The sequence below is a fragment of the Pelodiscus sinensis genome, chromosome 3, assembly GCF_049634645.1.
Source record: "Pelodiscus sinensis isolate JC-2024 chromosome 3, ASM4963464v1, whole genome shotgun sequence".
Taxonomy (NCBI): domain Eukaryota; kingdom Metazoa; phylum Chordata; order Testudines; family Trionychidae; genus Pelodiscus; species Pelodiscus sinensis.
Window position 1 is genome coordinate 142,349,521 of NC_134713.1, and position 14,783 is coordinate 142,364,303.

The 14,783-nt window shown below is 46.7% G+C and overlaps 1 protein-coding gene across 3 annotated transcripts in view; it reads left to right on the forward strand.

Moving 5' to 3' along the window:
- DNAH8 (dynein axonemal heavy chain 8) overlaps positions 1–14,783 on the forward strand; it is a 615,913-nt gene that overhangs the window by 86,395 nt on the left and 514,735 nt on the right. For all 3 annotated transcript variants that reach the window (XM_075925079.1, XM_025186355.2, XM_025186358.2), the window contains one exon: positions 12,512–12,658. In XM_075925079.1, the coding sequence (XP_075781194.1) occupies positions 12,512–12,658 (147 nt within the window). The remainder of the gene's footprint in view (positions 1–12,511; positions 12,659–14,783) is intronic.

The following is a 14,783-nucleotide window of genomic DNA, read 5'->3' on the forward strand; positions in this document are numbered from 1 at the left end:
GAGTAATTTGCCCCAAAACAGCTCTTTATAGAACTGAAAGTTCTTAGAATGATAATGGACAGCATGGAAATCAGCTGTTCCAGCATGTTATATCTGGACTAGGAGCAGAGGTGAAAGTGGGCCAGTTTGGCACATCAGTAAGAACTAACCACCTGATTGACCTGCATATACCTGACTTTTTGCTCCCCCTCCCCTCCTCTGGCCATTGCAGCTGTATTGGTAGGGTCTAGCAGTGCTGCTGTGTCAGAGTTTCACTGCCTTTTGTGCCCAGTGGCAAAAAGGGCAGCCAACAGTGGGAGCAAAAGGGAGAGCTACCCTAGGGCCTCACAGTTTAAAAGGGCCTGGGGCTTCCAGCTGCTGCAACAATGGCTGAGAGCCCTGGGTCCTTTAAATCGTAGCTGCAGCTCCAAGGCTCCTGGCTTCCACGGCTACAGTCCTGGTGCTCCCGCCCCCTGGCTGTGAAGAACTGGCTGAGGATGGGGGTAGACTGCTCTCAGCCCTGCCCCTTCAGCTCTCAGCCTTGTACCTTTTGGAGGCCCAGAGCCACCCCCCTCTTGCTCAGGACACTGGGCTTAGTGCAGGGTGCAGCAGTAAAGTCCCTGGGTTTGCTTTCACCTCTGGCTAGGAGGCATAGTTTCTTTGATATATGGAAACTACTCTTGTAGTTTCTAGTTTATGCAATGGAGGTATTTCACTTTCCTACTCTCAGAGTTATAGAATATGTTTTTGAAACACAGTACAAATGTATGTACCAGCTGAAAAGGCTTTCTAAATGATTCACCAATTAAATTAACAATATGCACCAAACAGGTTGTATGTACAGAATTTGGAAACAGCATAGAAAACACAGATTAAAATGCCTTTTCCATGTAACTAGCATCGCCAGTGTCAATTACTACGCTATTTTTTTAATCCATCTGGGATTCATTTACAGCTTTGACTACAGCCTATGAAACAGTTGAGTGATTAATGGTCTTTTATTTCTCTCTTCCTCTTCAGCAGCATCTTCTTCCAGTTTGTGGGTTTTTGATGCATAACGATCCACAATTAGGGCAAGAAGTAAAATTAGGAGTAACGTTAGTTCTGACTAAGGGCTTTAGTCCGAACTAATGCGTCCCAGCGCGCACTTCCTGGTTCGAATCATCTGTGATTCGAACTAGAGCACCGTCGAGATCATGTTAATGAAGCGCAGGATATTTAAATCCCCACTTCATTAACTACTTCAGTCGTCTCCATTTGCATCCCTAGTCCGAACTAGGGATGCAGTGCAGATGTACCCTTAGGGTGCATTTACCCCACACCGTAACTCGAAATAAGATATGCAATTGGAGCTATGCAAATTATGTATCTTATTTCAATGCTATTTTGAAATAGCTTATTTTGTCATTTGGTGCTGTCTACACAGAGCCAAATTGTGAAATAAAGTGCTATTACGAAATGTCCCTTACTCCTTGTAGATTGAGGTTTACAGAGACGTCAGAATAGTGAGCCCAAAATAATGGACTTGATGCCTTAGATGCGGGATAACTGTTTTGGGATACTCCGGTTATTCTTTGGTAACATCATCTGGACCTCCTGGCTGGGTACTTTGGGAAATGGTTAGTTTTGATTGTCCTTACATTTTATTGCTTGCTTGCTTGCTTGCTAAATGTTTTATTTGCCCTCAAACTCTGTGCACTAGAAGTGGCACTGAAGTTAATACCACCGACAGTTTGGCACAGGGGTAAGCCTACCATCATGGCCATATGTTCCCTTCGGCACAATTCCCCAGCACCAACCTCCTTGGTGCTACCCTGGTCCACATCTGAATACTCTTTGGAATCAGAGGTGGAGTCTTGTTCATCTAAGACAATGGTTCACCTCTCTAGGTCTTGGCACCGATCTTAGCACTGCAGCTCTGCCTCAGATGCCCCAGTTGATTTGGACACCATGGGCATACCACCAGGCCCATGGGCCACCTCCATCCTGGGTGGCTTTGGTGTATTCGATCACCTATGGTTCACCATCAGCTATGTTGCTTCCTAGGGGTCCTAAATCAGAATCCCAGCACAGCCTTCCACATGCTAATCTTCAACCATCGATTGAGGTTGGTAATTCTGTGACTTCACAGCTCTAGGCAGTCCAGCAATCAACTCAGTATGAAGGTGCAGGGTTACAGGAACCTAAGGACTTGGTTTCCCCCCCAGAGAGTCCTCATCACCAGATGAGGTGGTTGTGGGAACTTCACCCTCTCTCCAAGCTATGGATGCATGGGTTCATCAGGACTTTCTGTGAAGGGTAGCGCTGAATCTAGGTACCTAAGCCGAGAAGACCCTAACCCTAACTCTCACCCTCACCCCAAAGTTCCATCTAGAGTGATGCTACTGCTCATTAAGAATAGCATCTATCCTGCTAACAGCAAAGGGAGGGTGCACCAATATTTTGTTCTCCAGCAGGACCATAAACATTTCTTCACCCACCCACCTCCAAGTTACCCTTGTAGTACAAGCAGCAAACCCCAGGGACAAGTCTAGTAGCACCTCAAGACAAACAAAACATGCAGATGGTATGAACTTTTTTGGGCAAAACCCACTTCTTCAGATGACTAACATATTTTGTTAGTCTTTAAGGTGCTACTAGACTATTTGTTATTTTTTAAGTTTTCTAGTTACAGACTAACTCGGCTACCTCTCTGAAGTGTTTTAAGTCAGTTATTCTTAATCATAAAGTAAATAAGATATAGAGATCCTTTTTTGTCTTCCATCTAACGTTAGTTCTATTTTTCACACAGGCACTATAATATGTCTCAGTTACTCCTGATAACTTCTTTTTGAAATAAGAATAATAAGTGCTAAATTAGAGGAACCAAAGTAGGGTTTTCTGCATGTCAGTGCAGGACACAAGGAATAGGTTACATGATTAACTGCATTATTTTGTTTTTATATTAATATGATAATGTGAACTAATTAGAAAAGGTACCATTTTCTGAAATACAGAACAACTAACAAAAACAACAGATTTTTTGTTCATAAGAAATATTGCATGTTGTTCTTCAAAGAGTGTCCCTATAGATGCTCCACCTTAAGTGTCTGGGGCGCCACTGCGCCTCTAGTCAGAGATTTTAGGTAGCAGTGCCCTTGGTGGGCTGCACACACGGAGCAGACAGCATGCGTGGTGCTGCTACTATGTATGCGTAGCCAACCGTCTCTTCAGTTCCTTCTTTGCCGCTGGCAGCATTGGTTGGAACCAACAGTTGCCCTCCAAACTTTTCAAATGTTTTGCTAGTTCTTAGTTATAGTTAGTGTAGCTTTAGTTTAGTATAGAAAAGTTTTATGATTTTAACAGTTAAATAGTTATTGGTAGTTAATATTTTTCTTTTTGTTGTTAAGGCTGTCTGTACCCACACACCAAGGCATTCCTCACCAAAACAGCCTTAGCAGCAAGCATTGCCTCAAAGGCAGCCACCCCAATGGCTGCCCCCTGCAGAACCAGTGCCAGCCAACATGCCCTACTAGGATCCCTGGGCACCCTACAGAGCCCAGCAACCACAGCAAGTGCAACCTCAGGCACTTCCCTCTGCTCCATCAAGGGCTATGTCTGTACCATCCCTTGATCTGCATATCAGGAGGAGGATGAACAATGTTCAAGTGACAAGGAAACCTCTGCCTCCTCACCTCCACCAACACCCATATCATCTTCTTCCTCTGATTCCCCCCTCTTCCCACAGTAGGAGGTAATTTTCAATCGTTCCAAAAACTTTACAAGAGGATGGCAGGCATGCTGGAAGTTTCCTTAATGAGTCTTCCTGAAACCCAGCACAAGCTAACTAGCATTCTGCATGCTTCCCCATCGGCTAAGCTGGCATTATAAACTGACCTAGTCATTATGTACCCTGCCAAAGTGACATGACAAGCACCAGCTTCAATCCCACTGGTCAGTAAGAGGTCGGATTGTAAATACTATATAGCACCACAGGGTATTGACTTTTTGTTCTCCAACTCATTGCCTAATTCCCTTGTGATGGACGCAGTTAACCAGTGGGAGGAACAGAATGTGGCCAGAACCACACCTAATTATAAGGAGTGGAAACTCCTGGACCTCATGGGAAAGAAGGCCTGTTCCTCTGTATCTCTTCAGCTCCAGATCTCCAACTATACGGTGATTCTTGCAAAATATACATACCACATTTTTGAGCAACTATCGAATTTATTGAAAGCCTTCCAGATGAAAGAGATAAATTCAGAGCCAATGTAAATAAAGGGGCTCTGATTTCATGCACAACCCTACAAGCTGCCTTGGATGCCTCTGATACTACATCCATCGAAATGGCTGTCGTAATGAAAAAGTCCTCATGGCTCCATCGATCCGGGTTTCCCCATGAAGTACAAACCATGGTGGAGGACCTCCCTTTCCAGGACTCAAGTTGTTCGCTGACACCACTGATGCATCCCTCCACTCACTCCCGTGCCACATTGAAGAAGCTTGGCATTCATGTCCCTGAAACAAAATGTAAGCAGGGAAGATATTTTACACAGAGGTACAAACCGACACCTATTAGTCAACCACAGAGGCACTATGACAACAGAAGGAGGCAACGTCAAACCAGGAGAAGACAAATTCCTGACCAGCTCTCTACCTTTCAACCCTCTACTTTGAGGCAAACATTTTGAAGTTCAGGTTGAGGGTCAGGTAACACCCTTCTGTTTAAAGCAGCTGCATCCCTGTCAACTATCAAATCAGTATCTTGGATGTCTGTATACAAAGTATGGGTAATAAACAGGAAGAACTTGAAGTGCTAATAAATAAACACAACTATGATATAGTTAGTAACACAGAGACCTGGTGGGATAATACACACAATTAGAATATTGGCAAAGAAGGGTACAGCTTACTCAGGAAGGATAGGTGGGGAAAAGGGAGGGAGCGTTGCCTTATATATTAAAATGTTGACACTTGGACTGAGGTGGAGAATCAAGTCATAGAATCATAGAATACTAGGACTGGAAGGGACCTCGAGAGGTCATCGAGTCCAGTCCCCTGCCCTCATGGCAGGACCAAGTACTGACTAGACCATCCCTAATAGACATCTATCCCACCTACTCTTAAACATCTCCAGAGATGGAGACTCCACAACCTCCCTGGGCAATCTAGTCCAGTGTTTGACCACCCTGACAGTTAGGAACTTTTTCCTAATGTCCAACTTAAACCTTCCAGTTTAAGTCCATTGCTTCTTGTTCTATCCTCAGAGTCTGGAATAAACAATAACAGGAAACTTGGAAATGGCAGAGGTTCTTAATGACTTTTTTATTTCGGTTTTCACCAAGAAGATGGATGTTGAAGGGATGCCTAACATAGTGAATGCCAGTGGAAATTGGGGTAGGTTTAGAAGATAAAATAAAAAAAGAATATGTTAAAAATTACTTAGAAAAGTTAGATCTCTTCAAGTCACCAGGGCCTGATGAAATACATCCTAGAATATTCAAGGAGCAGATAGAGGAGGTATCTAAGCCTTTAGCTTTGAAAAATCATGGTAGTTGGGAGAGATTCCAGAAGACTGGAAAAGGGCAAATATAGTGGTGTGTTTTGGGGCTGGTTTTGTTCAATATATTTCATCAGTGATTTAGATAATAGCATAGGGTATGTCTACACTACAAAGTTAGTTTGAACTAACAGACGTTAGTTCGAACTAACTTTAATAGGCGCTACACTAGCGCTCCGCTAGTTCGAATTTAATTCGAACTAGCGGAGCGCTTAGTTCGAACTAGGTAAACCTCATTTTACGAGGATTAAGCCTAGTTCGAACTAGCTAGTTCGAATTAAGGGCTGTGTAGACCCTTAATTCGAACTAGTGGGAGGTTAAGGCTTCCCAGGTTTCCCTGGTGGCCACTCTGGCCAACACCAGGGAAACTCTTTGCCCCCCTCCTGGCCCCGGACCCCTTAAAGGGGCACGGGCTGGCTACGGTGCCCGTGCCAGGTGCAAGCCTGCCAGCACCCAGCCAGCAGACCCTGCACCTGGCACGGATTGAGCCAGCCACCCGATGCCCCCCAGCCCTCCCCCTCTTCCCGGGACCAGGCTGTCGGCTCCCGGGAGCTTGCCCGGGACCACAAGAGGCGGGCACCCGCCTGGTCTAGTGCGGACATCGTGGACCTCGTCCACGATCTCCGCACTAGGCACAGGAAGGTGGCCGTCTAGGGCAGGAGAGCTGCCAGCCTGGCCACCCAGGAACAGGAGTGCATGAAAATCAAGGTGGTCCACTGAAACCCCCGACCCTGAGCCCTGAGCTTACAATGGCCGTCCTGGGTCAGACCAAAGGTCCATCTAGCCCAGTAGCCTGTCTGCCGACAGCGGCCAACCCTAGGGACCCTGGAGGGGATGGACTGGAGACAGTGACCAAGCCATTTGTCTCGTGCCATCCCTCTCCAGCCTTCCACAAACTTTGGGCAGGGACACCACTCCTACCCCCTGGCTAATACCACTCCATGGACCCAACCTCCCTCACTTGATCTCACTTCACTTTAAACTCTGTTCTAGTTCTAGCCTTCACAGCCTCCTGCAGCAAGGAGTTCCACAGGTTGACTCTTTGCTTTGTGAAGAACAACTTTCTGTTACTAGTTTGAAGCCTGCTACCCATTCCTTTCTTTGGTGTCCTCTAGTCCTTCTTTATGGGAACTAATGAAGAACTTTTCTGTATGCACCCTCTCCACACCACTCCTGCTTTTAGAGACCTCTATCCTGTCCCCCCTCCGTCTCCTCTTTTCTAAGCTGAGAAGTCCCAGTCTCTTTAGCCTCTCTTCATATGGGACCTGTTCCCAACCCCTGATCATTGTAGTTGCCCTCCCCTCTCCCAACCTCTCTCTTCCCCTCTCCCACCTCCTTTTCCCATTCTCTCCCAGTTTTGTTCAATAAAGACAGATTCCATTTTGAACACAATTGTCCTTTATTTTGTACATCAAGAAAAGGGGCTAGGGAAGGGTAAGTGGAAGGAGGTGAGGAGGGAATGAGGCACGAGCCCCCAATGGGGAGGACTGGGCTGGCTCTGTGGGTTTCTGGGGGTGGAAGCTCTCCTGCAGCCCCCCAATTGCCCCCTCTCGCCAGATGGCAGCCTGCGGCAAGTGCAGCCGGGCTGATGGCCGAGTGCTGTGATGTGCCCAGTGTGGGCACTCCGGGTACTCCAAGCCAGGACTGGTTTTCAAGCGGGGCACCCCTGAGAACTGTCTGTCCGGGGTGGGGGTCAGGACCCTTTAAGCACAGCCCTCGGCTAGCCTGAGACAGCATCTCCACGTTCTAAGTCCTCCTCTGATGCCCTGCCGGCACTGCTTCCGGCCATCCTTAAGCCCTGTTCAGGGTCCACTTAATGTGGACATGCTAGTTCAAATTAGCAAAACGCTAATTCGAACTAGTTTTTAGTTCTAGACGCGTTAGTTCGAATTAGCTTAGTTCGAATTAACTAATTAGAACTAAGTTAGTTCGAATTAGCGCTGTAGTGTAGACATACCCATAGAGAGTACGCTTATTAAGTTTGCAAATGATACCAAGCTATGAGGGGTTCCAACTGTTTTGGAGGATAAAGTCATAATTCAAAATGATCCAGACAAACTGGAGAAATGGTCTGAGATAAACATAATGAAGTTGAATAAGGACAACTGCAAAGTACTCCACTTACGAAGGAACAACCTGAGTCACACATACAGACTAGGAATTGACTGTCTAGGAAGGAGTTCTGCAGAAAGGGATCTAGAGATCATAAGAACATAGGAACGGCCGTACTGGGTCAGACCAAAGGTCCATCTAGCCCAGTAGCCTGTCTACCGACAGTGGCCAGCACCAGGTACCCCAGAGAGGGTTGACCGAAGACAATGATCAAGCTATTTGTCTCCTGCCATCCCTCTCCAGCCTCTGACAAACAGAGGCCAAGGACACCATTTTATCCCCTGGCTAATAGCCTTTTATGGACCTAACCTCCATGAATTTATCCAGCTTCTCTTTAAACTCTATTATAGTCCTAGCCTTCACCGCCTCCTCTGGAAAGGAGTTCCACAGGTTGACAACACGCTGTGTGAAGAAGAACTTCCTTTTATTAGTTTTAAACCTGCTACCCATTAGTGGACCACAAGCTAAATAAGGGTATGTCTACACTGCCACCCTAGTTCAAACTAGGGTGGTAATGTAGGCAACCGGAGTTGCAAATGAAGCCCGGGATTTGAATTTCCCGGGCTTCATTTGCATAAAGCCGGGCGCCGCCATTTTTAAATGTCCGCTAGTGCGGACTCCGTGCCGCGCGGCTACATGCGGCATGGACTAGGTAGTTTGGACTAGGCTCCGTCTACGGAGCCATGTAGATTTGTTTGTTCGGCAAAGGGAAATGAAGCCGCGATTTTTAGTGGAAGAGCAAACATGATCTTTCAGGGTATGTCTACACTACAAAGTTAGTTCGAACTAACAGACGTTACTTCGAACTAACTTTCATAGGCGCTACACTAGCGCTCCGTTAGTTCGAACTAGGTAATCCTCATTCCACGAGGATTAAGCCTATGGAGAGTCGGCTCAACGTAGGCAATCAGAGTGTGTAGGAAGTGACCTAGGGTAGGTCTGTGAGACCCTTGGGGTTGGTGAGTTTCGGCTCAACCTTCCCCCCCCACCAACCTGGGTGGCATACTGCTTCCCCAGCCATAGGGCCCTGGGTTGGGACCCAGTGCAGTGGGTGGGCCCGGGTCCCCCTATCTCACCCTGCATTCTGACTGTTACAATTGCCAAAGGGGCTGTGTATCGGTGATTTGAGGATGCTTTCTAGAGGAGTATAGCAGATAGGCCCGAGCATCTGTAAGGACATTTACCTGAGGACTATAGCCACTAAGGCGGTGTTCCTGGGAACTAAGGACCCTTATTTGAGAATTATAGCCGAGCCAGCTCTGTTTCTGTTGACCTGAGCCCCTGCGGGAAGGGGGACTCCATAGCCGTGGAGGTGGAACTCCATGAAGTAAGAACTCTTACTGTTAGAACCTATTTGAGGGGTGGTATGGATATCAGCCCCACAATCTGGTGTTGAGAATAAAATGATCCCTGCTGGACGTGTGGTAGTAAGGTGTTTGAGTTTGTTTACAAGAGATTCCTGGGTTTGGCCCTGACCCGCCTGAGGCCTTGTGACAGTGATGCACACTTCCAATACACAGTACTTCCATTCAGACTCTCCAGGCTCCAAGGATCTTTTCAAAGGTAGTTGTTGTGGTCACCACTCACCTCTCCAGAAATGGGGTATCAATATTTCCATACCTCAATGACCGCCTAATAAGGGCATCCACAAATCAAAAAGCAGAAGACACGGTTTTCCTAACAAGATCATTATTCCAGAGTCTTTGCTTTGCAGATAAATGTGCTCAACTGCAAACTCCAATCAGCTCAGCCAATAGAATTTATTGGAGTTCTCCTTGATTGCATAGAGGCTACAGGCTCTCTGCCACAAAGGTTCTAGACCATACAGGACCTCATCTCAGTGGTATGATCGAGTACACATATCCCTGCAAGGATGTGTCTCCAGTTGCTAGGGCACATGGCAGAGGTCACTTCAACAGTACTGCATGCCAGACTGAACATGAGACCTATGAAATAGTGGCTGAGAACCACATGCAAACCATGCTTCCACAATATCAACAGACTAGTGTTGATCCCATACTAGAGTCAGAGCAGTATTTTATGCATGCCAGCATTTTCTGCTTCTCCTATGCAACAACTTGGTACAAATCTTTACGGACAATCAATCAGCCATGTATGGCATCAATAGGCAGGGAGGATGTCCACCTTTGGACATAGTGCAAAGCACACAACATTCATCTGCAAGCCACATATCTACTGAACAGGGACAATCTCACTGAGGCCGACCTCAGCAGGAATTTCAATTCCAATCACAAATGGGAAATGGACTCCAAAGTCCTCCATCAACTGTTTACCTGCTGGTGGTCTTGTTTGTAACCAGTGCGAACAAGAAGGGTCCACAATATTGTTCGCATGCAGGCATTGGCATGCACTCTCTCGGCAATGCATTTACAATAACCTGGAATGCACTGCTTCTCTATGCTTTCCCCCCAATTCCACTCCTTCATCGAGTAATCAACAAAATAAGGCTTGACGCAGCCACAGTGATCCTCATCACTCCACCTTGGCCCAGGCAAACATGGTATACTTACCTGCTACAGATGTCCAAGAGAATGATGTGGCGACTCCCATTGCCCTCATCTCCTGACACAAGAGGGCGGCCAAGTTCATCACCCATCTCTGCAAACACTTCACCTCCAGACAAGAGAAAACAGTTTCTTGTCATTTCAACCAGAAAGGACACAGTCTCAATGACCTGCTAACCTGCATCCTACTTCAGAAGACATTCAAATCTGCACTTGAAAGGGATTCCTCTGAACTGGCATTCATGCTAAAATTCAACACCCTCCGCACCGGACTTAACAAAGACCCCAACTATCTTACACATTACAAAGATAGCTTCCCCAATTATCACCTCTAATACTATTAACTCACAGACATTTCCCCTTCCCCACCTCTAATATCATTAACTCACTGGCATTCACCTTCCTTCCCCCCCCCCCCCATCCCCCTTCTGTTCTGTAATGTGATTTGTCCTTTTCATGTGTGTTCATTTTTTTAAATTGTATCCTTTGGTATATATGGTTGTGACTGTTTTCTTTCATTATTTGATCTGAGGAAGTGGGTCTGGCCCACGAAAGCTCATCATCTAATAAACCATCTTGTTAGTCTTTAAAGTGCTACATTGTCCTGCATTTTACTTCACCTCCAGGCATGGTTCCTCAGTGGTTCACCTCAGTAGAAACGACATTCACTGATCAGGTCAAACAAACATCATTGAACAGTCACAGACTAACAACCAGAAAATCTTATCTGTACAAGTGGTGAAGATTCTCAATCTGGACAGAACAAAAATGCTTGAATCCATCAACGGCACCACTACTTACCATCTTGGAATACCTCCTAGAGTTACAAAAGTCCAGCCTCTCTTTCAGCTCCCTAGAGGTTCACCTTGTTGCTGTAACAGCCCACCCATCAACGACAAATTGGTTTTCACCCACCCAATGACCAAGTGCTTCCTGAAGGGTGTACATACACTAAGGCTACGTCTACACTGGCCCCTTCTTTGAAGTAGGAATAAGAGATCCTCCGGAATAGGGCTTTATTCCGGAGGATCGGGCCTGTCTAGACGCTTTTTTCCAGCTTTTCCCCAAGCCGGAAAAAAAGCGGCGGACATGTTTATTTAAATCCCGCGCGGATTTCCCTATTCCCACTTTCAAAATTAGCATGCCCCTTCCGAAGAAGGGGCCAGTGTAGACGTAGCCTAACTCTCTACTAGACCTCTGGCTCCAATTTGGGATCTCAATTTAGTGCTTTAGGCTCTCACCTGTAAACCATTTGAGCCCATGGTGACATGCTCATGCTCCACCTTTCTATGAAGGTGACTTTCTTGGTAGCTATCACATCTGCCAGGAGGGTGGACGAAATGATGGCAGACCCTCCCTTTATGGTATTCCATAAAGACAAAGTAGTCCTTCATCTACACACAAAGTTCCTTCCCAAGGTCCTGACTTCTTTTCACTGCAATGAACCCGGCCATAAGCATACCTGTCTACTTTCTGACGCCTCACACTGACGATAAGGAGGCTACATGGTACATGTCAGATGTCCTCAGGGTGATTTCCTTTTATTTGGATAGAACTACACAAATCTGCAAGTCGCCAAGGTTGTTTATTTCCACTACAGAGAGATCCCTTGGCATGCCAATTTCTACCCAGAGACTATCCAGGTGGATAGTGGACTGCATCAGACTAGCCTACTCCATCTTTGTCTGAGATCCTCCATTGCATCCTTGTGCACACCATTCGAGGGCCAAGGCAGCTTCAACAGCTGACCTGCATAGCATTCCTGTTATGGACATTTGTAGATCTGCAACATGGTCCTCGGCCCACACATTTTCAAAGCACTATGCTCTTGATACTTACCTGTCCCACGACATTCGGTTTGGACAGACCATATTAGCTACTGTACATGATATTGACTAGCTGAAGCACCTGCTTCCAATCATGGGTACTGCTCCATAGTCACCTAAGATGGAGCACCCACAGGGACACTCCTCGAACAAGAAGAGAGTGTTACTCACCTTGTGCAGCAACGGAGGTTCTTCAAGATGATTGTTCCTGTGGGAGCTCCACCGCCCACACGTCCTACCCTCTGATTCAGACACAGATGTTTTTCTGGGTCAGAGAAGGAACTGAAGGGATGGTTGGCTGCACACACTTAGTAGTGGAACTGCACATGCTATCTGCTCCAAATGTGTAGCTCACTGGGGACACTGTTACCTAAAATCTCCAACTAGAAGTGCAGCGGCGCCCCAAACACCTAAGGTGGAATACCCACAGGGACAACCATGTCAAAGAACCCTCTGTTACTGCACAAGTTGAGTAAACCTTTTTTTCTTTTCATCTGATGCTTATTGTATTTGTTTCTCTACTTTTTCAGGACTGCATATTTTTATTTAAAGAATATCAAAAGTGCTTTCATAAAACAAGAAAACAGATTTTGGAAGCTCTAGGGGAGAAAACATTTGAAGTTTCAGAGATGTATATTTTTGGAAAATTTGAAGCTTTTTGTAAACGGCTAGAAAAAGTAAGTAAAGTTTCTGTTTCTATATTAAAAATAAAAAAAATAAGTGTGCATGCCTTTAATGAGAATTTGTGGTGACTGACTGAAGAAGTATGCTATATTCTTATTTCAGTACGAGGGAAAGGGTTTTTCACTTATATTTATTTTGAATAAATATAGAATTTCTCTTGGTTTCTTAGCTATCCAATTATTATGACTTTCACTAATAGTGAAAGATCTAGTAAAGAGTTACAACATGTTTCTTATGCTTATAAATTGATTAAAAAAATGTGGTGGGCCTTTCTATGCTTGGCCTCAGCCCAAAATTCATTTTTTAATGGCTAAGAAAAAATTAGTTTGTTTGACCCTAAGGGTATGTCTACACTACAGCGCTAATTCGAACTAACTTAGTTCGAATTAGTTAATGTGAACTAAGCTAATTCGAACTAACGGATCCAGACTACAAAACTAGTTTGAATTAACATTTTGCTAATTCGAACTAGCATGTCCACATTAAGTGGAGCCTGAACCGGGGTTAAGGATGGCCGGAAGCAGTGCCGGCAGGGCATCAGATGAGGACTTAGAGCGTGGAGCTGCTGCCTCAGGCTAGCCGAGGGCTGTGCTTAAAGAGACCCGACCCCCACCCCGGACAGACAGTTCTCAGGGGTGCCCCCCTTGCAAAGCAGTCCTGTCTTGGAGTGCCCTGAGTGCCCACACTGGGCACATCACAGCACTCGGCCATCAGCCCGGCTGCACTTGCCGCAGGCTGCCATCTGGATAGAGGGGTCAATTGGTGGGCTGCAGGAGAGCTTCCACCCCCAGAAGCCCGCAGAGCCAGCTCAGTCCTCCCCATCGGGGGCTCGTACCCCATTCCTCCCTCACTTCCTTCCACTTACCCTTCCCTAGCCCCGCTTCCTGATGTACAAAATAAAGAAAACGTGTAGTCAAAAATAGAATCTCTCTTTATTGAACAAAACTCGGGGAGACTGGGAAAAGGAGGTGGGAGAGGGGAAGAGAGATGGTGGGAGAGGGGAGGGCAACTAAAATGATCAGAGGTTTGGAACAGGTCCCATATGAAGAGAGGCTAAAGAGACTGAAATTTTCAGTTTAGAGAAGAGGAGACTGAGGGGGGATAGGATAGAGGTCTATAAAAGCATGAGTTGGGTGGAGAGGGTGCATACAGAAAAGTTCTTCATTAGTTTGCATAAAGAAGGACTAGAGGACACCAAAGGAAAGGAATGGGTAGCAGGCTTCAAAGTAGTAACTGAAAGTTGTTCTTCACAAAGCAAAGAGTCAACCTGTGGAACTCCTTGCTGCAGGAGGCTGTGAAGGCTAGAACTAGAACAGAGTTTAAAGAGAAGTTAGATCAAGTCATGGAGGTTGGGTCCAGGGAGTGGTATTAGCCCAAAGTTTGTTCCTGCCCAAAGTTTGTGGAAGGCTGGAGAGGGATGGCATGAGACAAATGGCTTGGTCACTGTCTTCGGTCCATCCCCTCCAGGATTCCTAGGGTTGTCCGCTGTCAGCAGACAGGCTACTGGGCTAGATGGACCTTTGGTCTGTCCCAGGATGGCCATTGTAAGCTCAGGGCTCAGGGTCGGGAGTCTCAGTGGACCACCTTGATTTTCATGCACACCTGCTCCTGGGTGGCCAGGCTGGCAGCTCTCCTGCCCTAGCCGGCCACTTTCCTGTGCTTAGTGCGGAGGTCGTGGACAAGGTCCACGATGTCCGCACTAGACCAGGCGGGTGCCCGCCTCTTGCGGTCCCGGGCAAGCTCCCGGGAGCCGACAGCCTGGTCCCGGGAAAAGGGGGAGGGCTGGAGGGCATCGGGTGGCTGGCTCGAGCCGTGCCAGGTGCAGGGTCTGCTAGCTGGGTGCTGGCAGGCTTGTAACTGGCACGGGCACCGTAGCCCGCCCGTGCCCCTTTAAGAGGTCTGGGGCCGGGAGGGGGGTAATAGAGTTTCCCTGGTGTTGGCCAGAGTGGCCACCAGGGAAAGCAGGGGAGGGCTAACCTCCCACTAGTTCGAATTAAGGGGCTACACACCCCTTAATTCGAACTAGTAAGTTCGAACTAGGCTTAGTCCTCGTAGAATGAGGTTTACCTAGGTCGAACTAAGCGCTCCGCTAGTTCGAATTAAGTTCGAACTAGTGGA